We start from the raw sequence: 24,858 nt of genomic DNA on the forward strand, positions 1-24,858 counted from the left end.
GACGTTTTTGGTACCCCGAGCCTAGGGATCAACTTAAGTAATTAAGGATAGATAAAACAAAGTCAGGAAAATAGTTGAAACACCTAAACTGACCCTTCCCTCTTCTTTCAACTATCTCTCTCAAGGAAATCAGTGAAATCAAGGGAGTTTTGGCTGGAAACTCAGAGATTTGAGTTGGAAGCTTTGGGGATTAGCTCAGTTTAGCTAAGGAATTCAACAGGAGTTGAGGTAAGGCTTGAATTATAGTTTTGGTCATTTGATCATGTAGACTTGGGCTGAGTTCTAAGTATTTTGGGTTCTTGATTTTGAAGATTAAATTGGGGCTAAGGCTTGGGAATTAACTCAGCAACTAGTTGGTTGACTTGCTCTTCAGTAAAGGTAAGCCTTTAGTAATGATATAGCATCTGTATTTTTGGGAATTACTGCCTGTTCTAAAGAGTTTTTTAGCTTGTGGGTTTCATGATTAAAATATCATTTTGATGAGTTTCTAGACTAGGTTTTTGTTGGGTTACGTTGGTGAAAACATGTTAGAATGTTTGTGGTAATTGGATTGTATCATTAGGATGAATTTGGATGGATTTAAGTGAGGTTTGAGAGTTAAAAATGGTGGATTTTCTGGGTTCGAAGGGGCCGGGTCGTGGCTCAGTTCTTAGTGTGCCGCAGCCCTTCGAAGCAGATGTGTGCCAGGAAGAAGGGCAGGCCGCGGCATGGGAAGCTTAGGGTCGCGGCCCATGTTTGCTGTTTGGGGAGGCTAGGCCTCTGGTTGGAGGCGAGCCGTGGCATGGAGGGCTAGGGTCGTGGCTCTTAAGGGAATTTTTGGCCTTTTGGATTTTTTAAGTGCGGGAACCTAACCTAGGGTGCTCGGGATCGATCCCACTATCGTGTTTGGTGGAATTCGATGTCCCGGAGGTTAGAACTCTATCCGGAAACCCTTATACAATTATTGATGGAATCCTCTATCATGGTTGTGACTAGGTGTCCGCTTGGGCTCGGGGCAAGATCGTGCTCGGGGGTCGTCTTTCCTAATCAAAGCACTTTGAATTAAAGTTAAGAAAACTGCACCCATTTATGTGGATAGGATGGGACTAAGTGTTCCCTATATTTGTATGCACTGTTATATGATTGTGATAAACCATGTGAATTTGTTGGGACTAAAAGCTCCCTATAATTGTATGAATGTCATGAGGTGGTATTATGCCATGGGGACATGTGATGAACGACCTAAGGGTGTCAGAATCAATACTTGCACATAGGGCGCGGCTCAGCCACTGGTAGCTGAGGACAGCTTATTAATCACTGAGCTCGATTAAGCTGGCCGGAGTCAGTGGGAATAACACTGGTCTTGGCCTAAGCAAGCCATAGACAGTGGATTAAATAGAGGGTGCGGCCTACGGGTGTCAACCCTAGTTGTTGCTTGGCATGTATACCATTGTTAATTTGATGTTTATGATATGTTGAATATCTAGAAACTAGATTGTTGGTTATTGCTTGATGTCCTGGATTGAATGAATGCTATGGCTTGCTGGGTAATTGATTAATGTCTTGTAAATCATTTGGTTATGCTCTATGAACTACTTAGTTACTGATACTAATACTGACTATGCTATGATATTATGTTTTCTTGCTGGGCCTCGGCTCACGGGTGGTACGTGGTGCAGGTAAAGGCAAGGGTAAGATGAATTGACCATGAGTTGGAGAACTCTGGGGGCGAGGTGTACATTGTCAGCTGCTCGGCCGCTAGGATCGAGGGACTGTACAGGGACGGAAACCAAAAACGTGTATTTTGCCATTAGAGTGGCTTTGATTCTGTATAACATTTGGAAAATCTATAGTTATGTTATTTAAACCCTGATTTGGGATCCCATGTATCAAACATCTCTTTTAATAAAAATTATTCATTTATAACCAAAATCTTTTAAACCTAACCTATTTATGTCTCTATATTCACATTTTTATTTAAATGACTTGATTAGCAAGTCTCGCACTATTTCAAACACACAGTGTAACGGTCTTGGTTATCCAGGGTGTTACAGATGGCATCTAATTCGATCATACTAGATACCTTCTTTGTATTTTTCCTCTCTATAGGCCATTGGTAATTATTCATAGCAATCTCCTCTAGTAGATCATAAGTTTTGTTGGCACCCTTGCTCATAAATGTCCCTCTTGCTACTGCATCTATGATAGTGCGAGTAGTACCGCCTAACCCATTGTAAAACATGTGCACCGGCAACCACTTCTCTATACCATGATGTGGGCACTTCCTTAGAAACTCTTTAAACCATTCTCACACATCATATAAAGACTCCCCATCCAACTAATAAAAGTTATTAATCTCTCCTTTATATCAGGCTGACTTCGCAAGGGGAAAATATTTAGCAAGGAATTTCTGAGCCAAGTCTTCCCAAGTGGCGATAAAGTTGGCTTGTAATAATTTCAACCAACTCTTAGCCCTATCTCTTAATGAAAACAGGAATAATCTTAATATGACAGCATCATTTTTTTTTTTTTTTTGATGAATCAGCAAGTATATCATTACTCCAAAAACAAATTTTACAACCTATTAGCATCCTCCAAAACAGGAAGATCTGATTAACTATACAGGAAAAATTCTTTACAATGTATTAAACCAATCTATATCTCTTTTAGTTACATTCCTAGGCCACATACACATGATTCTATATTTAACTGCATCCTTAGTTTTGAGCACAACTGCATCAGTACTTTCCAAAGTTGACAGCCACAATTTACAATTTCTGGTGCGCCAAATTTGGTATACAAGGGCTGCAGTGACTGCCGAATACAAGCTCTTCTTAAACTTGCTAAGCTTGGCCTTTCCAATCCACCTAATTATTCTTGGTAATGATGTTGTACTCATACCCCAATTCAGCCAATCTTTAACTTTTTCCAAACAGTCAATTGAGTATGGACACTCAAAAAATAAATGGTCTACTGATTCTATGCTTCTGCTACAGAGAAAACATTCGGCATTATCTATTACCTGAAATCTTAGCAATCTGTCCTTAGTCTTAAGTCCTTTTAGCACAGCTAACCACATCATAAAACTATGTTTGAGAGTGTTAAGTCTGCTCCAAACCACTTTGCTCCAAAAAACTCTTTCAGTTATAGGACACAACAGCCGATACCCCTGTGAAATCGTGAACCTATCAAGAGTAAACAGAGATATATCAACTAAATTTTTCACCTTGTCCTTAATTGCCACAAGTTTCCTCCAATACCAGCTCCCTTGTACCGTAGCCTTGTAATTCCACCAATCTTCCTCTTTAACATACACATGGTGTACCCATTTAACCCACAAGTTATCCTCCTTATTAGCTATAGCCCATACATACTTACACATAGCTGCAATATTCCAATCAGAGATACTTTTAAAACCAATTCCGCCTGAAGTTCTAGATTGACACAAAGCAGTCCAAGCAACTGCAGCAGCCCCATTCAGACAGTGATGACCTTTCCATAAGAAACCTCGGCAATTTGATTCTATTTCTCTAACCATTTTCTTGGGCAGCACCATCACTTGACACCAATAGGAGTGAATGGACATCAGCACAGAATTAATTAGAAACTACTCTACCTGCAAAAGATATGTTTCTTGTACTCCATGTCTTGACTCGAGCAATCATTTTCTCCACTAGTACATTACATTCCTTTGCTGAAATGCGTTTAGCACATATAGGGACACCCAAGTACTTGAAAGTAACCTCATTCTTCTTGAAACCCGATGCATCTAAGACTCTCTGAACTTCTCAGTCCTGCATATTACTGCAGTAGAATGCAGATTTTGAGGAGTTAGGCAGCAAACTCGAAGTGATAGAAAACAGTTTGAGGCCCTGCAACATATAATAGATGCTCTTGAAGTCTCCATGACAAAATAGAAGGACATCATTCGCAAAGCTAAGATGATTTAGCTTCAATTCGCCACACCTTTCATGGAATTTAAAACCCTGTTTCTGCCCAACTTTTTGCATAATCCTGGAAAGATATTCCATGCCTAAAACAAAGAGGAGCGGGGACATTGGATCACCTTGTCTCAGCCCTCTCTTTGCCTCAAATAAACCATGCAAAGAACCATTTAGCATTAGTGAAAATCTCGGAGTTCGGACACACTTCATGATCAACTTTATAAAATTTTCTGGAAACTTAAATGCAGTAAGCATTTCTTCAATGAAGTCCCACTCAATAGTATCATACGCTTTTTGTAGATCAAGCTTGATCATACAATTAGCCTTGGCAGATTTCCTCCCATAATGCCGAATGAGGTCTTGACATATCATGATGTTATGTCCAATAAATCTCCCTTTTACAAATCCCCCTTGAGTCTCGAACATATTAATTTGGTAGCAGCCTTATAAATGACATTGCAACAAGCAATGGGGCGGTAATCGCTAACTGAATTTGGGCACTTATTTTTAGGAATAAGGGTCAAAACAGTTGAATTAATTTCTTTGAGAAGCTGCCCTGTATGAAGGAAAGAAGTAATAGCTTCATATACATCATTCCCTACGAGAGTCCAATTTTCTTGGAAAAAATAGCTGCCATAGCCATCCGGACCAGGAGCTTTGAGGCCAGGAATGTCAAAAATGGCTTTCTTAATTTCTTCCAGAGAATAATTAGCCTGCAACAAATGAGCTTGATGATTTGAAACCACAGGCCCAACATGTATAACTGAGGTCAAAACAGCCTTCCTTCTTGCTAACTTGCTGCCCAGTAGGCTCTTGTAATACTCCAAAAAAGCTTCAATAATCTGATGTGGTTCCTCTACCCGAACTCCTCTGTCATTAGTTATAGCAAGCACTCTGTTTTGTGACCTTCTATCCCGAATACTTCTGTGAAAAAAGGCTGTATTATCATCACCATCTTTAACCCAAGTCAACTTAGCCTTCTGCTGTAAAAAAGATTGATATGCAGTATGAACTTTGGCATAGTCTTTTCGTGCTTCTAGCTCCTGGTGCTGCGTTTCCTGACTCATAGGATCACATCTAACTGCATCTTGACAAGCATCCAGGTGTGTTCTAGCTTTAAGAACGGCAGAGTGCAGATCGGAAAAACCCAATTGATTAATTGCTTTGAAGATCGGTTTGAGTCTCTTTAGCTTTGTCACTAGCTGAAACATGCTAGTACCTTGTACCTGTTGCTGCCATGACTTGAAAATCATATCTGAACATTTAGGATGAGAAGACCACATCCTAAAATATCTGAAAGGCTTCTTCCCACTCAAAACCACGTCATAAACAGTAAGGATGGCAGGCGTGTGATCGAACAACCCCTCATTTTGAAAAAAAACTTCAGCAGTAGGATAAGAGTCCAACCATTTCTGATTTGCTAAAACTCGATCTATCTTTGAAAAAAATCCTCTCTTCTCCTTGTTGCTTATTATTCCAAGTAAAGTAGTTACCACTGTACTTAACATCTTCTAATTGACAAGCTTCAACACAGTTACGAAAATCCACAGAAGTCTTGAATCTTACCTGTTTACCAACTCTCTCTTCTTTACTGAGAATATCATTGAAATCACCCAGAACAATCCAAGATTCCAAAACAGAGAGCTCCTGAAGATCTCTCCAAAGTCCTCTCCTCCCATCCTCATCATTGAAACCATAGATAAATGTAACATAGAAACCAGCCTGTTTACCCACTGGTTCAACAAACAGATGAATTAATTGACTTGAGCATCTCAAGATATTCACAGTAAAACTAAGAGGGTTCCAGCTTACTATTATTCTACCCCCATCATGCCATGCACTATTAGATGTGAAACACCATCCCGAAAACATTCTGACATATAAAGCCCCAAGGTTTCGGGCCTTAACTCTCGTCTCAAGAAGACCAACTAGCCCTATTTTTTTATTAACAATCAATTGCTTGACTGAGTGTTGCTTTTGTTGGCTATTGATCCCTCGGACGTTCCAACTCATTATTTTATCCATATGAAAGAGGAGGTCCTCCCCCTCCTCCTGTTTCTTCCCCATCTGAAGTCTGTTTTTGACATTTCTCAAGCTGATCTCCCCTTCCAGTAGCTGAGTTTAAAGGTTCTGTTAATGTTTCTGCTAAATCCTGAAAAGGATTGTCCATTACAGTCATTGCTGGAACCTGATCTTTTGGTTTCCAACCTTTAGTAACTGATTGAAATCCATCATCATCAAGCTTAGTGGCTTTGCTAGATTCAGCTGCATCCTTCTTTTTTCCATTATCTTTGATTACCCATTCTTGTTTCCTTCCTCCTTTTTTCCTGCATTCAGCCGTGGAGTGGCCCAATCCAAAGCAATGATTACACACAATTGGCTTCCATTCGTATGTAACCGAAACTGAGGTGTTAAAGCCATTCTCATCTTCAAAGTATATTATGTCCGGAAAATCTTGTTTCAGTGAAACTTCAATTAAAACTCTAGGGAAACTGAGTTTATCTCTGAATTTAGTCACTTCATCAACCATTATGGGAGTCCCTACCTATCCTATGATCTTGAACAAAGATTTCTCCCCCCAGTATTTCAAATCAAGATCATCTAAATGAACCCAAATCGGCACCAGCCTAATATCCTCCTTTTTGAAATTAATCGCAGGATCCCAAGCCTTCATAACTACCGGCCTTTTGTTAAAAAAGACATAACCACCTTTGAGTACCTCATCCCAATCTGCAATGGATATGAACCGAATCAAGAAAACACCATAAGACAGCATTCCTACCATGTCAATCTTGTCATTCCACATTCTACGAGCAAATCCTTCCAGTATTGATAGTGGTGGATTTGCCCCCAAAGCATAGCACACAATAGACGATTTCCAGAAATCAACTTCTTCTTGTATATCATCCATAGTGATCTTGACCTTAGTCTTCGAACCAGTGCTCAAACTAGAATTTCCAATGCATCGCTCTTCATTTCCAGTCTGTAAAACAGGAGGATTAGCGGATTTACCTTGGGCAATATTGCCGGAGCAGCGATTAGTTGCCTCCAAGAAATGAGCAAACTCCTGCCGAATGTTCTCCTGCTGACAGCATCGTTACTCACCCTGTTCATTTTGAATGTTGCACACAGCTCTAAGAAGTTGGTGATGTGGAGATTCGGATCCTCATTTGGTAGTCCCCCAAATTGGACACAGTTCTGTACCATATGAATGATCGAGGGTTTTATCTCAAAATTGTTTGCCTCGACAGTAGGAGGACGAATACTTGAATGTATCCCCGTAACAGTAAGGAGTACATAATCTCTTAATGGCGGGTCAGCCTCAGCTGCTGTGTTACCCGCGTTACCCAGATTTGCATTATTGTTGACAATGTTATTCGCATTCTCATCCATTCTATCTAGCCTCTTCTGTTTTTTATTCCTCTTATAACTCTTCTCAATCTCAAGATCAAAAGGCACTAGTGACACCGATCCTTGACGTCGCATACACAAGTTAACCCTGCACTCAAGAGGCAAGCAAGGAAATATATTAACGAAAATGTCAAAGAGAAGCCAAATTAGAACAAGAATCAATTATTTTGATATTGATTAAATAGTCCCCGACAACGGCGCCAAAAACTCGATCGATACAATAACGCACGCAAGTATACGTGGTCGTGACAAGTAATAATTTCCGTAAGAACAGGATTGTCCCACAGAGACTACTAATCAATTACCAATAAATTACTAGCGATTTCTATTTGACTATCAAAATTCAGATTAATTAATAAGCTAATAGTAAAAACTAAAGTAAGCAAAGCAATAGTAACGAGTAATTCAAAAATAAAGACCTAGGGTATTAATTTCATCAACTAATTCACTTGTCAATTTAACTATTTCAACATAATTCAATCTTCTAATTCTATCTTAATAGCGGGTTATCAAAGTCAATCTCAATTCTTTATCAAGACAAAAAGAATTCAACCTATATGTAAATCTTCTACATATCTGTGACAGACTTCAACACATAGTAGGCATTAAACATCATAACCCTAAAAGCTACACAAACCATATAGATATTATCATCTTATATGCAATCTATGTTTCAATGACTATAGAATATTTAACCCTCCCATCTTAGATCTCGAATTAAAATTAAAAATCATACAATAGATGGTTAATAAACTGTAAGCATTAAACATAAACCAGTAGAGATTAAGTATAGAAGAAGAAGAAGAAGAAGAAGAAAATTGCACTTAATAGAAAATTAACAAGATCCAAAGTGACTACATTAAACCCTAGAGAAAAAATTTTAGTTCATGGCAAACATAGCTAACACAATAAAGATAAATGTTATCATCTTTAACATCCAAAGCTTGAAAGAAATTAAAGAAGAAGAAAAATGCAAAAAATAAGACATAGCAGTCAAAAGCTCTCTAAAATTCGTAATTAAAAACCAAATTAAAATCCTAATCTCCAATATTTTTAAACCTAAATAGTGTTTTCTTCTCTTCAGGGAAGCGCATCGTGGCCCTTGCCTATTCATGTCGCGACCCGTGTCTTCAAATGCTCCAAGATGTTTGCGCTTCTGTCTTCAAGCGTCGCGACACTAAGGTGACCATGCCACGGACCATGTGCGTGCCCAGATTTTCCTTTGCTCTCTGCCACTCATCATGTCGCGGCCCTATAGGGCATTTCGAGGCACTAATTCACACCATTCTTGGGTAGCTTCTGACCTTCCTAGAGCTGCGACCCTTAAGCCCATGCCGCGATTCTAATTCTATTTTTTCAAAACTTGACAATTTTTAGTCCTTCCTTCATCAAAAATTCACCAAAAACTTATTCTAACTCATTCTTGATGCCAATTTTACTCGAACAACCACCAAAGGCTCCATTTTCCCACCATTTCTTATTCTTTTCTCATTTAGCTCATTATTCATAGCACCGACCTACAACAAAGACAAACACAAGCGTAATTTTGTACTAAACAAACAAAAAGATTCAAGATTACCACAAAAATACATCCTAAAACAACACTAAAATTGAGTTATCAACTTGGGCCATTGTATTTTGATATGACTGATTATAATTGTAATTATCTGATAAGGCATGCTTGTATATGTTGTATCTGATTGCGTGATTGTGCAATATTTATATATATGTGTGTGTGTGTGTGTGTTATTATATTTATGCTGAAAGACCGGCCTAAGGGAGCCAGTGTTGGGAATAGTGCCCTTAAAGAAATTGTAGTTGATAAATGATTTAAATAAAATAAATAAATGAATTGAATTATTATATATATAAACTATGTCCGATATCATATGATAATATTAAGTGAATATCAGAAAATTCTAAAGTTTATCTATGTGGTCTTAATCTCATATTGGTATGGGAGGATCTAGATGAAGATAATAAACTTAAATAGTTCGCAGTAAAATAAAGTTATGGAATCTTTAGACTAATTACTGCAAGTACGGTCTGCTAGTATTATAAATACATGTGAGCTAGATCCAGGTTACTAGTGTAGTAGGACACTTTAGTGGAGGTACTTTACATGCTGAGAGTATGTAGAATTGGACCAGATGTGATTTGTTAATACTTGTTTAAACACTGTTTCATACTATTAATCAAACATATCAAACGATGATCATATACATGATGATCTTAATCCTGAGGTTATTATGAACTCCTATATATGTCATCTGATCCTTTGATTCATGCGTTAAGGTTTGTCAGAATGATCAGGCTAAGAACAATTTGTTTTGGAGACTCAATGATGCATATGGCTGGGGACGTAGTTTAACATATATGGAATTTATATCTTCTTATAGATTTAATAATGGTTCCTTATTGGGTTGAATTTTGGAACTGAAAAGGTTATGAGCGCTCATGTCGCAAACTTATTGTGACACAACCTTCATTAGTAAAGTCAATGGTACTCTAGGAACAAGATATGGCTAAAAGGGTAAAATGGTAATTTTATTCCCTTTTAATTATGAACCATTAATAGAGGATTAGCGCTGTATGTAATGATCATATCAATGGACACTTTATTCTTAATAAAGTACTCAATAATTATATGTCTATAATTATCAAGAGTTCAATCTCATATTTTTAGTGGAGTAATCATGAGATTAATAAATATGATTATTTAATCAAAGATTTTTGATTAATAATATAATATTTATTGGAGTTTGATATAATAGGTCCACGGGTCCCTTGGGTAGCTCTATCAACACCATATCAAGGTAAGAGTTGATACAAGGGTATAACTGTAATTTGGGAATTGAAGAAGAATTTTTTTCTTCGGGTCAACTATGCAATTATATGATAATTGAGGTTGAATAATTAATTATTAATATAAAAAATATATTTATTAATTTAAATATATAAAATTTCGAATTTCATATATATATATATATATAAAAATTTTAAATTAATTATTTTATTTGAGTGGGAGAAAATAAAATTAGTAAGTCAAAAATAGTTTTTGATTTATTGAATTTTAAAAGATGAAGATAATGATGATCATCAATTTGAATTTTGAATTTTGAATTTTGAATTTTGAATTTAAATTTTGAAATATGGTTGTCATCTTTTCCTTAAAAAGATTAACACCTTATTTTGTGGGAGATTGATTTAGTTAAATAATTAAATAAAAGAAAAATACAAAATCCCTAAAAAGGGAATAGCAGTATATGCGTGACACAGTCCAAGGATTGTGCCATGCGTGTACCACTATACAGATGTTGTATATGTGTAGTTTTATTTTATTTTATTTAATTATTTAATAATTTGAAAATGGTTTTTCAAATATGATAAGTTAGACTTTTACCTAAAATCTATCCTATCACCATTATTATAATATTTTATATTACTATTATTATTAGAAATAATAAATTAACTAAATCTCTATATATATGATATAGAAGAAGAATAAATAAAAACAAGAGACACATAATAGAAACACACAACAATACAGAGAAAATTCAAAATAGTTCTTAGAGCTTTTGTCAGACAAAAGCTCTCTATTTCTTCTTCTTTAATCTAGCCATTCTCAGACCATAATCCAACTTCTCATAAAATAGTTGAAAAATAGTTGTGATTCCTAAAATACAAACTCATGTTCTCTATGTGCCCACACACATCTTGAGGTGTAGAGAACACTCCGGAAGATCGTGGTTTGAGTACTCAATACTTTAGATAGGAAGATCAATAAAAATACGAAACGACTCAAGGATACTTGATAGGCTTCAAGAGGTAAAAGTTCATGTTCTTGATATTTTGTGTTTATATGCTATATATATATATATTTTGCATGATTAATAATGTTGTATGATAATGTTTCTGGATTGTTTTATTGGTCATATAAATTGTTTATATGATTATTGAAAAATTTTGTATGTTGTTGTTGTGTTGTTTCATAAAAATAAAACAACAACGGGCCCACCACGCAAAGTTTTTTACTGTGTGCTCTGATTGGATTTCCAATAGCTGGGGCAGATCTTAAGTGTGCGGAATGCAGCCCAGCCTAAGCGCGTCGAGGTCGGTCATAAGACCAAAGGACTCGGCCTAGAGCGCCAGGTCTGAACGTCACTTAAATAAATAGAAGTATCGATTGCACTTAACTAATTGTATTGATTGTTGAGATTGGAATATGTATTTGATTAAGTAGATTATCACTACAAGCTTATTGCTTATATTATGTTACTTATTGAATTTGTTGATTCAAGTTTACTGCTTATATGTTGTTGCTTATCGTATTCGTTGATTTAAGTTTTCTAGTTGAGCCTTGGCTCACGGGTGCTATGTAGTGCAGGTAAGGGAAATGGAAATCTGAACCAGCCGTGAGTTGGAGAGTTTTAGGGGAGGCGTGTACATCAGCAGCTGCTTGACCGCCACGGCCGAGAGATCAACAGGGACTAGAACCAAATTAAATTTTGTTGCTTAGGCTGGCTTAAGTTGTAATTATTTTGAGAGTTTTAAATGCCTTGTAAACACTTATTTTTGGGATCCGATGTACAAACTCAAACTTTTTAGTGAAAAACGACTATTCCTATGATCAAAACCTTTTAACCCTAATCCATTAATTATCCTTAGTAGCACGTTTATATCCAAACGACTTGATTAGCAAGTCCAACACTATTTAAAATACACAGGGTAATGGTCTTGGCTACCCAAGGCATTACAAATTGCCTAGCTTACGACAGCCAATACAGGTAATGCATTGCCTACATAAGGACGATGCATCGCCTGCATGCAGGTGACACGTCGCATAGGCTGTCTGTACGGACCCGTACAATTTCGTGTTTTTGGCTCCAAAACTTATTTTAAAATGACAGTTCCTAGTTCCTACCCTATTTAAAGGGTTCATTTGAGATCTCTCTCTTTCTCTCTCTCTCTCTCTCTCTCTCTCTCTCTCTCTCTCTCTCTCTAACTCACAAAGATCCCTAGCTTTCTCCAACATCTTCATTAAGAAAGCTTGACTTGTTTGAAGATCAAAGCTTGTTAATCCCAAGACTCATTCCACCATTGTAGTAGATTCAAGCAATCTTTTATGGGAGGCTAGGAATAGAGTTTTTTGGACAACAATTCTATTGTGTCAAGCCTTCATGTTTATCTCCATTGTTTTATCACAAAAATATTATAAATTTATGATTTTATGTATCTAGGGTTTCTCTCAATGAAGGGGTAGAGTTCCAGAACTTTACTTAACTAGTTAGATAGTAGAAGTAGTAGTAGTAGTAGTAGTAGTAGTAGTAGTAGTAGTAGTAGTAGTAGTAGTAGTAGTAGTAGTAGTAGTAGTAGTAGTAGTAGTAGTAGTGGTAGTAGCTAGTAGTAGTTATAGTATGTTTATTACTGTGGATTTTGGTTTAAGCCGGGACTTAGTTGAACACTCGTAGCAACACTTATAGATTTTATAAGTTCAACCTATAGTTTAAGAATATTAATTATAACATAAGGTTTGATTAATATAGCTGATTATAAAGATGTCATTTATTATACTATAAGGTTTAGACAGAACCAATAAGATCATGACACTTGTCGTGTGCATGTTTATTGAGAAATTAAGCATTTTTGGATGAATAGTTTTATAAGAGAAATATTTGAAAACCCCAAAACCTGCCAGCAGTTTTGAAATCATTATATGACTCAGTCAAAGCTGTTTACCCAATTCAAAATAGGCCGAAAAAGTGCAATTACGTGTATAATATTTCAGCGTATGCCGATATATCGCAACTCTAGGGGCGATATATCGCCACACGGGGAATACGAAAAACACGTAACTTCGCACAAACGCATCGACGAGCCTCGGGATATAAGCCCAGGTGATATATCGCCTACTATGGGCGATATATCGGCCCTAAGGCAAGATTTTCAAATGGTTTTGAAACCGAGCTCATTTTATTCCTTAACCTCTTGATAAGCCTCTAAGCCTTTTGACCGAGTCTTAAGCCTCTGCTGAACGAATATTCAAATGTTTTTCAAGTAATATTCATTATTTTTATTCAAGCTAAAATAAAGATCTTTTCACTCTTTGAACTCTATAAATAGGACCTAGTACCCAGCCATTTCTCTCATTCTTCAAGCTGAGTTCAGAGCCTTCAAGTTGCTAGGTTTACTATTGAGTGATAAACACTTGGGTTGGGGTTATAAGCTTTATCATTTTAAGCTTTAAAAACACTTTGGAAGTAAGGTTAATAGTGTGTTTTTCGATATCGAGGTGTAGTTCGGTTCTAATACATTCAAAGGTATTCATAATCTTAAGTTTATTTCAGTTTAATTCTTTATTTTTCTTTAGTTTCCATTCACATCCTAACTCATTGTTTTTGCTCAAGCAGTTTGTTTTTGCTCAAACGACTCAATAGGGTGGTCTCAGGTTATTTTGTCTAAATTTCTTGGGGTAATATTGTCTTACATTAGTTGCTTTATTTTTAAGCGACTCATATTTAGATTTTGTATACTCTTTAGCTATACAATTAGTTTGTTGGCTAGAAATAGTTCACCGGCTTGCTTCATTCTTATGTGATTCATTTCACTTTGTCAAAAAAAAAAATCTATAAAAAATTCAAGTTCATGTAATTAATATTAAAAAAATTATAAAATATTTAAATGAAAATATTAATGTATAATAATATCTTCTATTAAGTATTGGTGGTGCTTCAATTATTTTTTTATATATATTTTAATAATTTTTACTTTAAATTTTGAATGAATATCTCTATATATAAAAAGTGTTTATTTAACAATTTCTTTTTGTTTTAACAGTTTTTTTTTTAAATTTAATGAAATATTCTAAATATTTAAAAGAATATACTTCTAAAAATAATTAAAAATAAATATTTATTAATTACATTAATATAAATTTAAATATTATAAAATATCACTATTATAATAATATTTAATACAATACTAGATATTTAATAATTATATTAATATAAATTTAAATATTATAAAATATCATTATTTTAATAATATATAATAGATATTTAATAATTATATTAATATAAATTCAAATATTATAAAGTGTTATTATTATAATAATATTATATAATATATAATCCTATAGAATAAATATTAGTAATTATATTGGTATAAATTTAAATTTTATATAATATCATTATTATAATAATATTTAATACAAAACTAGATATTTAATAATTATATTAATATAAACTTAAATTTTATAAAATATTATTATAATAATATATAATACATAATCTTAATTTTTATTAAATTTTTTATCATATATATATATATATAAAAAGAAAACATGTTATTTTTTTATTAATTAATATAACTTATATATATTCATATTAAATCACAACAAACATTATAAATACATTATATGTAAAGGTCGTGTGTGTACAATTAATATAGCTGGATAACTACATAAAAAATTATAATAATATTTCTCTTTTATCATGAATAAGCAAACTTCTTCTCTAATGATTGATGTGTGATTTTAATAATATCACAAATATTTTGTACCTTAAATAAAGTTCTTTGTAATCTAAAAAATTATTATATTTTTTTTAAATAATAAATAATATTTTAGTTTATTTTTCTTTTAATATGTTTATGTCATTCTTATTTATTTAAAATTTATATAACAATCATAAAAACTTAATAATACTAAGCAAACGTGCATTGCATGTTACTTGCATCTAGTATATATAATATTATTTATTTAGAATTTATTAATATTTTATTAAACTTGTATCATTGTCATATAAATTTTAAATAAATAACTAATATTATATTTAAAAGAATGAAATAAACATATTGAATGAAAAATTAAACAAAAATATTTTTTTGATTGTAACGTCCTGAATTTGCTAATAGGGCTTAGTGCCTTGATTAGCGTGTCGAGAGGGCATAAATGGATTATTACATGAACTTAATTGAATATATGTGTGATTATGTGAAATATATGAGTTATATTAAGATATAACTATTTATGCATGCTTATGTGTATTAAATGTGACTGTGGGCCCGTTTTTGTGAAAAATGGCATTTTCGTAATTTTGACCCTTTAAGGGTATAATTGTAATTATGTGTTATGTGATTGAAACCACATTATTATGTGAATATATTTGCGATAACCGGCTTAAGTCGATCCTTTAGAGCGATTTGGCGAAAAAGTCACAACGGAGATTTATACCCGACTCGCAGGGAGCCAATGGGTATTTCGGTAATTTTGCCTAGGTCGGGAATTGGTGGGGCATTATTGGAGGAAACATTCATATTTGGAGGGTTAGTACTTTAATGTGGAAATTAGGAATGAAAATTGAGGTTTAGTGGGATTAATGGCAAATGACCAAATTGCCCTTAGGACTAGGCTTTGAGTTTTAGTGGGGCAAGGGGTAAAATGGTCAATTAACCCTTGGTTTAGACCCAAGGCAGCTACAACCCTTCCCATTCACGTGTACGCTCTTCCTCTCCTCTTTGGTTACTCCCAAGAACTCTATCAAGAGCACAAGGCATAAAGGCTGGAATTTGAGGAAATTTTCTCGGATGTTTGGGGTATTGGGGAGGATTTAGGGGCTGCATAATCATCCACACTCTATGAGATTTGAAATTTAGAGAAGGTAAGAACCAATTTGTTCTGCTTTTCCATTTTAATTTTTTGTGTTCTTGGTTAAGTTAAGGTTGAGATAGAAGTTGATGAAATTGAGGGTTTTAAGGATTTTTAATATAGATTTTGTGGGAAGAAACATGTTGGGAGGCTCTAGGAGGCTTGGAATTTAGTTTCAATTTGCATTTCAGACCTGAAATTCTCGGATTTGGGGTAAGCTCTTAAACTCAAATTTCCACAAGGTAGAATCTTTAAACTTTGGGTTTAAGTGTGTATTTGGGGTACCTTGTTATGAATTGTTGTTTATTTAGGCTATTAAGGATGTTTTGTGGTCGTAAACCTGTTGAAACATTTTTTTGGAGCCGATTTTTTGGGCCTAGTTTGCAGGGAATCGCGAGTTTGAAGAATTTGGGGAAGAACACTAAGCTTCAGGGTAGTTTTGGGGTTTCTGGTGACCGCACTAGGTTGTGGCGCAACCGCGCTAGTGTCCCAGAAACTAGGGAATTTTGGTTGGGATTGAGGTATCGAGTCCAGGGGCGCGACCGCGCCAGTACCCCAGAAAGCCTAAACTTTCTGTAGGCGCGATTGCGCTAGGGACAGGCACGACCATACCAGGTGTCCCGAAGTGTGGTTTTGTTAATTTTAGGATTAGGACTCAGGGAGTTCGAGAATCCATTTGGTGGCCTACTTGGGGGCTTGGGGGACGTTTTTAAAGTCCCGATAACTGCGAATAGTAAACTTAAGGATGAGGTTGAGAGTGAGGCTCAAGATTTGAAATCAATCCTCAATAAGAGTATGTTTATGTTGTGGCTAGATTATCGCAAGGCTCGGGATCAGGATCGTACTTGAGGTCGTATTGTAACGCCCTAAACTCCAGGGACCATTACAGTGTGCATTTTAAACAGTGTTAAACTCGCTAATCGAGTCAGTTGGCCATAATTGTGTAACTAAGTATGATTAGCAGTTTAGGATTAACAATTTTGGTTAAGATGTATCGTTTCACTAAAACGTTTATCATATACATTGGGATCCCAAAAATATAATTTAAAGGTTTATTACAACAAAATATTTACAACCAGCCAACCCAAGTGGCAAAATAGGGTTTAACCCTAGTTCCTCTTTAAACCCTCGGTCGTGACGATCGAGCAGCCGCATATGTACACATCGTCACCTAAGTTTTCCCACTCAAGAATGGTCCAGCTTTGTTTTGTCTTTACCTGCACCACATAGCACCCGTGAGCCGAAGTCCAGCAAGAAAACTCAATATGCTCATGAACAAGTAATAACATGTTACTAAGTCATATAGGCATGCCTAGCAGTAATAACCCTACTCATGCATGCAAGCAGGTACAAATAGATGTTTGTGAAGTCCTGCGCTCTGAGTAGATGACTAGTAAGTCTCCCGCTCTGAGGTAGATGACTAATAAGTTATTCTTTGAATAGTTGACTAATAAGTCACTCTCTAAATAGATGACTGATAAGTCTATCTCGGTCAGATGACTGATAAGTCTATCCCAGTCAGATGACTGATAAGTCCATCTCGATCAGATGACTGATAATTCCATCTCGGCCAGATGGCTGATAAGTCCATCTCGGTCAGATGGCTGATAACTCCATCCCGGTTAGATGACTGATAAGTCTATCTCGGTCAGATGACTGATAAGTCCATCTCAGTCAGATGGTTGATAAGTCCATCCCGATTAGATGACTGATAAGTCTATCTCGGTCAAATGACTGATAAGTCTATCTTGGAGGTCCCATACCCTCCCAGCCATGTGACGTGTAGGTCACCTTAGCCTTTCTAGCTCTGGCTCTAAATAACTAGCCTTTAGACTAGGCAAGCGCTTTTAGTTTTCATCGAACTTGAGGTCAATCCTACATTAATGCTCATGATGAGTCATTCAATGCAGATGTCGATTAGATCTAATCTTTATCGGCTTGCTTTAAACATGCTAAAACCTTCCTTGACTCATAAGTCAATGCCATACGACCAGTGCTCAATACTACTGCCGAACTTGACTAGTAAGTCTCAACTTCACAGTTAATATCGACAGCATTGCCGAATCTGACTAATAAGTCAGTGCAATTCACAAGTAAGCAAGATTTGCTAAGCATTTGATATGCAATCAATGTCTACATTTAAACACTCAACATGCCTCATTTATAACCATGCATGTCACATACGGGGTGCAGTTCTCTTACCTCTGGTTCGAGCGAGAAATAACAATTGAACGAGCCTTAAGAAAGATCGATCATTTAATCCCTTAGCAGTCACCTAGTCATAACCAAATATAACCTCCAATTAATGAAATCCACAATAAAAGGGTCTTGACCTAAACCTCACTCCCGGGACCCAGAATTGTACCCAAACGGTGAGTAGATTCGATCCCAAGCCATAGGAATTGAAACCCCAAGCCAAAAACCCTCAAAAGTGCCCAAAATATGCATCAGAGAAAACTGGGTAGCGCTATAGCACTGCCCCCCTAGCGCCCCAACGATACAACCAGGGGAATTTTTCCCTGGCTAGCACTATAGCGCTAAGACGAGGCAGATTCACCCTAGTTTTAGCCTCCTTCGAATCCTCCTTTTCCAACCCGAAAATCAAGCTTCCAAACCTCATTTAAACCTCCAATTGAACCCAAAAACATCTACACATGACCTAGGCACCATAACCCAAGTAACCTTTGCCAAAAACCCCATTTAATTCTCAACTTTCCAACTCAAAAACCAAACTAAAAACCAAATGAAAATAGAGCAAGAACTAAGGTTTTAATGGGCAGAAACTCACCTTAATCTCAGCTTAGCACCCTCTTCAATGGTGGAACACAACCCTAGCTTATCAAATCTTGGTTCCTCAAAAGAAGCTTCAAAATTCAAGAAGAAAAGAAGAAGAAAATATTGTACGGGAGAGAAGAGAATGGTGCTCTTCTTTGGGTTTAAACTTCTACAACTTTCCTTGATTCAAATATATCCTTAGGTAAAATGACAATATTTCCCCTAGGTCATTTAAAATCCTCTTAAGGCCACCAAGGGTAAAATCGTCCTTTCCCGTCTATCTCGTTAATCATAATTAACGCCCTCCAATTCCTTTTATTCTCAAATGCTAATAAATCATATCACATTACCCTTTAATTACCGGTAATGTTCTAATCCTCAAATTACCCCGAAACTCACCCCGAACTCCGAAATTAACCCCGTTATGACCAGACCGATAACTTGCATTCACAAATCGTCTCATGCAAAATGGCTCGAAAAAATCCACATTATAATGAGGTCTTATTCAAAATTCACCAACATGCATGAAAATACACAATTACGCCCTCAACGGGCCAAATTACCAAAATGTGGACCCATATGCATGCTTTTATCATCATATAATAATATAGTTCACATAAACATGCATATAATCATTTAATGGCATAATAAATCAATTATGGCCCTCTCGACCTGCTAATCAAGGTCCTAAACCTTATTAGGGATTTTGGGGCATTACACGTATCATCTGTCGAACAAAATTTGAGGTAAGAAAACTGCACCCTGGTTGTGATCGGGGCTTGGACCCTTGTAAATGGATATGAATGTGATTATAATTGTGATTACTTGATTAATCATGCTTTCATATCCTGTATCTAGTTGCGTGTTGTGTAATATATATGTGATTATATCTATGCTGAAAGTTTGGCCTAAGGGAGTCAGGGCTGACATTAAGCGTGCGGAACGCAGCCCGGCCTGAGCAAGTCGGGGTCGACCATGAGACCAGAAAATCTGACCTCGATTAGCGAGTTAAAATTTTGACCTAAAACCTCGATTAGCGAGTTAAATGCACATTTTAAACTCACTTAGTAATGGCTCTAAGGTAGTAGGGCGTTACAACTTGGTATCAAAGCGAGCCAAGGTTTATGGTTCTGGAGATTGACCGAACATGTACGCTCACTGTCAGTGACAAGCTCGACTCAGGGTTGGTTGATATGATTGACTAATATGCTTGAATATGTGCTTGAATGTCCTGTTTGTTTGCTTATTTTATATAGAGCATGATGAATGAGTTAACATATGCATGATGCCAGGGCCTGGCCCGTTGTGTGTTATAAGCTATCTGTACATTATGTGAATTACTGTTTGTGGTTGGTTGATGTGTTTGGGAGGTGGTTTTGGGTGTTGTTGTCATGCCTGATGAGCGGCGTCATTGGTTGCAGGAATATTTGTTGAGATGCCTCGACAATCATCCAGACTCCGCGGCAGTAGGGCCGAGGATGACAACCAGGGTCAAGACCCTCCACCTGGCCCACGAAATTGGCAAGAGATGTTTGCCGAGATGGAAGCAAGACTACAACGAACAGAGGAAGAGCTTCGACGGTTGAGGCAGCAGGCCCCACCACAGGTCCCTGGGTTGTCAGTTCAGCAGGTTGTGGCGCCAGTGCCAGTTCAACCTGTTATGGAGAGCAGGTGGGAACCTTTGTATGAGAGGTTCAGGAAGCAACATCCTCCCACCTTTAAAGGTGGCTCAGACCCACTGCGGGAAGAGCAGTGGATAAACATGATTTCCTCAATTCTGGATTTTATGAGGGTTGAGGGAAATGAGAGGGTAACTTGTGCTAGCTACATGTTCAGAGAGGATCCCCGCATCTGGTGGGACGTGGTAGTTCAGAGAAGGAACGTAACAGTTATGACTTGGGAAGAGTTCAGAAACTTATTCAATGAGAAGTATTACAGTGTGGAAGTTCGAGCTGCGAAGGTTGACGAGTTCATCAACCTAACTCATAATTGGTTGACCGTGACTGAGTATGCTTTGAGATTTGACAGATTGGCGAAGTTTGTGCCATATTTAGTGCCAAATGATGCGGCAAGAAGGGACAGGTTCATACGGGGTTTGAATGTTATGATTGCTCATGATGTGAAGATTACCTTGGATTCAGAGACTACAACTTATGCTCAGGTTGTAGACAAGGCCCTTACGGCTAAGGGGGTCGAGGATCAGATCTGGAAGGAAAGTGCTATTAGGTGTGATTCCAGGAGGACAGTGCCTTCTTTTATTGGTACTAGTCGAGGTGGTGGCTCTAGTGAGCAGAAGAGGAAGGCCCCAGATTCTTTTGTTCCTCCCAGTTCAGATAGGAGGGCACGGGGTGCTTCAACTGGCCGTCAGGGTGGAAGTGACAACTGGAGGAGTTTTCCAGTGTGTCCGCGGTGCAGGTGACGACACCAGGGTGAGTGCAGGATTAGGGCCTGCTTTGTCTGTGGGAGTGCCAGTCATCTGAAGAGGGATTGCCCTCAGGTCAAGAAAGAGGAGCTGAAGCAGAGTGACAGTCTTGCTCCTGCCAGGGTATTTACTTTGACTCAGACTGAGGCGGAGGCTAGCCCCTCGGTTGTGACAGGTCTGATTTCTAGTGCTGGATCTTCTTATACTGTATTGTTTGATTCGGGAGCTACTCACTCGTTTGTGTCTGATAGAGTGATAGATCAGCTGTATAGACCTAGTGCTTTGTATGCTAGGGGTTTTCAAACTTTATTGCCAACTAGGGAACTGGTAGTCTCTAGGAGATGGATTAGAGTATTACCAGTAGATGGTAGGGAATTGTTTGCTGGTCTGATTGAACTTGCGATGGATGACTTCGATATAATCCTTGGAATGGATTGGTTATCGAAGTATGGGGCGACGATTGACTGTAAGCGCAGGATGGTGACTTTTGAACCAGAAGGGGAGGTACCCTTTGTATTTGTGGGGACAGCTAGTGGACCGTGGTTACTTATGATTTCAGCATTGAAGTCTAGAGACTTGATGCAGGAAGGTTGCATAGGATTCCTAGAGAGCGTTGTGGATACCTCTAGGGTGGTGTCGGTTGGACCAGGTGAGACTAGATTGGTGTGTGAGTTTCTAGATTTGTTTCCAGCGGATCTGCCAGGGTTTCCGCCGCAGGGGGAGATTGATTTTGTCATAGAGTTGGTACCAGGAGCGGAGCTAGTATCTAGGACACCTTATAGAATGGCTCCGGCGAAATTGAAGGAGTTGAAGATTCAGTTGCAGGAGTTATTGGATTTGGGGTTCATCAGACCGAGTTTCTTGCCATGGGGTGCTCCAGTGTTGTTTGTCAAGAAGAAGAATGGATCTCTTAGGATGTGTATTGATTACAGGGAGCTGAATAACTTAACCATTAAGAACAAGTATCCACTGCCTAGGATCGATGATTTATTTGATCAATTATAGGGAAGAACAATGTTTTCTAAGATAGATCTCCGGTCATGTTACCATCAGTTAAGGATCAAAGAGGAGGACATACCAAATACCGCTTTCCGCATGAGGTATGGACACTATGAATTCCTGGTTATGTCCTTTGGATTAACCCATGCCCCAACAGCTTTTATGGATATGATGAATAGGGTTTTCAAGGATTATTTAGACAAGTTCGTGATTGTGTTCATCGATGATATTCTAGTATATTCATAGTCAGGGACAGAGCACGAGCAGCATCTACGGTTGGTTTTATAGCGATTAAGGGAGCATAAGTTATATACTAAGTTCAGCAAGTACAAGTTCTGGCTACCCCAAGTTACATTTCTGGGCCATATCGTCAATAAGGAGGGGATTCTGGTTGACCCAAATAAGATTGAAGCAGTCAAAGACTGGCCTAGACCGAACAGTGTTTCTGAAGTGAGATTTTTCTGGGGTTAGCAGGATATTACCGACGGTTTGTTGAGGGGTTCTCCAGAATAGCTACACCGTTGACAGAATTGACGAAGAAGAAGACAAAGTATGTTTGGACAGACTGATGTGAGAACAGTTTCAAAGAGTTGAAGCGACGATTGATCACAGCGCCAGTGTTGAGTTTGCCGACAGATAATGAGAAATTTTTGGTTTACTGTGATGCTTCCAGACAGGGTTTGGGGTGTGTATTGATGCAAGCTGGGCAAGTGATAGCCTACGTTATCGAGACAGTTAAAGGAGTATGAGCAGAGATATCCCACGCATGATCTGGAATTGGCAGCGGTGGTGCTCGCACTTAAGATTTGGATACATTATTTATATGGTGAGAAGTGCGAGATATACACTGATCATAAGAGTTTGAATTACTTCTTCACCAAGAAGGATTTGAATATGCGCCAGAGACGGTGGTTGGAGTTGGTCAAGGATTATGATTGTGATATCCTGTATCATCCTGGAAAGGCTAACGTAGTTGCTGATGCCTTTAGCCGGAAGGGCCCAGGACAGTTATTTAGTTCGAGATAGATATCCGAGGAGCTAGCAGAAGAGATGACTAGAGCGGGTATAGAGTTTGTGGTTGGTCGGTTAGCCAACATCACTCTTCAGTCTACGCTCCTTCAGAGGATCAGGGAGGCTCAGGAGAATGATTCCCAGTTATGGGGTTACAGGGAGAGCGTCTTGGTCGGAGCGGCCAACGACTTTTATATTTTGGAGATGGGGTTACTGAGGTATAAGGGTCAGATCTGTGTTCCGATGGATGCAGATATCCGGCGAGAGATTCTGGATGAACTGCATACCACTCCCTATTCCTTGCATCCGGGTACGATGAAGATGTACCAAGATCTGAGAGCTTTGTACTGGTGGTCAGGCATGAAGAGGGATGTGGTGGATTATGTGGCCAAGTGCTTAACTTGTCAGCAGATCAAGGCTGAACATCAGAGGCCAGCAGGGCTGCTGCAGCCTTTAGGGATTCTAGAGTGGAAATGGGAAGATTTCGCCATGGACTTCGTAGTTGGGTTGCCAATGACCGCAGGACACCTTGATTTGGTGTGGGTGATTGTGGATAGGTATACCAAGTCTGCCCACTTTTTACCAGTCAGGAAGACTTATACTGTGGAGCAGTATGCTGAGCTATATGTGAAGGAGATTTTTCGACTGCATGGGGCACCAAGGTCGATAGTATCCGACAGGGACCCCACCTTCACTTCCAATTTTTGGGAGAGTCTACAAAAGGCTATGGGCACGCAGTTACGGTTTAGTACCGCATATCATCCTCAGACAGATGGACAGCCTGAGAGGATGATTCAGATATTGGAGGACATGTTGCGAGCCTGTGTGCTAGATTTTGGGGGATCTTGGAGGAAGTATCTCCCTTTGATTGAGTTTTCGTACAACAACAGTTATCAGGCAACTATTGGAGTGGCTCCGTATGAGATGCTCTATGGAAGGAGGTGCAGATCACCTATCCATTGGGATGAGACAGATGAGAGAAGGTATTTAGGTCCTGAGATGGTTCAGAGGACCAATGAGGCAGTTGAGAAGATTAGAGCTCAAATGCTCGCCTCCCAGAGTCGCCAGAAGAGTTATTCAGATCTGAAACACAGGAGTGTGGAGTTTCAGGTTGGTGATCATGTGTTTCTTAGGGTTTCACCTTTGAGGGGAGTGAAACGGTTTGGTGTTCGGGGCAAGCTGAGCCCTAGGTTTGTTGGCCCCTTCGAGATTCTGGAACAGGTTGGAGAGGTAGCTTACAGACTGGCGTTGCCTCCAGCTTTATCAGGGGTTCATGATGTTTTTCACGTGTCCATGCTCTGGAAGTATGTGTCAGATTCGACGCATGTTCTGAGTTATGAGAATTTAGAGCTAGATCAGGATTTTTCCTATGAGGAGCAGCTGGTTCAGGTTCTTGACCGGAAGGATAAAGTCTTGCGGAGCAAGACCATCACCTTGGTAAAAGTTTTGTGGAAGAACAACAAGGTTGAGGAGGCAATGTGGGAACTTGAATTAGAGATGAGGGAGCGGTATCCCGAGTTGTTCAGGTAATTTCGAGGACAAAATTTCTGTAAGGAGGGGATAGTTGTAACGATCCAAATTTTCTAATAAGGCTTAGGGCCTTGATTAGCGTGCCTGGAGGGCAATAGGTGAATTATGGATATAAAATGTGAATTTATGTGAATATGTGT

At 37.9% G+C, this 24,858-nt stretch overlaps 1 protein-coding gene and 1 non-coding gene across 2 annotated transcripts; one reads left to right on the forward strand and one right to left on the reverse strand.

Moving 5' to 3' along the window:
• The first annotated feature begins 2,243 nt into the window (after nt 1-2,243).
• On the forward strand, nt 2,244-2,348 carry LOC133780738 (small nucleolar RNA R71). Its single transcript, XR_009869556.1, has one exon. It is a non-coding gene; the product is annotated as a small nucleolar RNA R71 (small nucleolar RNA).
• A 1,419-nt stretch (nt 2,349-3,767) lies between these two features.
• Nucleotides 3,768-4,295, reverse strand: LOC133779679 (secreted RxLR effector protein 78-like). Its single transcript, XM_062219611.1, has one exon. The coding sequence runs from the start codon at nt 4,293-4,295 to the stop codon at nt 3,768-3,770; it is 528 nt and encodes a 175-aa protein (XP_062075595.1).
• Between the last annotated feature and the right edge of the window lie 20,563 nt (nt 4,296-24,858).

Source organism: Humulus lupulus, chromosome 5 (genome assembly GCF_963169125.1).
Source record: "Humulus lupulus chromosome 5, drHumLupu1.1, whole genome shotgun sequence".
NCBI lineage: Eukaryota > Viridiplantae > Streptophyta > Magnoliopsida > Rosales > Cannabaceae > Humulus > Humulus lupulus.

Bases quoted from the DNA above. Each gene is read 5' to 3' on its own strand.
- LOC133779679 (XM_062219611.1), bottom strand. From the start codon at position 4,295: ATGATATGTCAAGACCTCATTCGGCATTATGGGAGGAAATCTGCCAAG.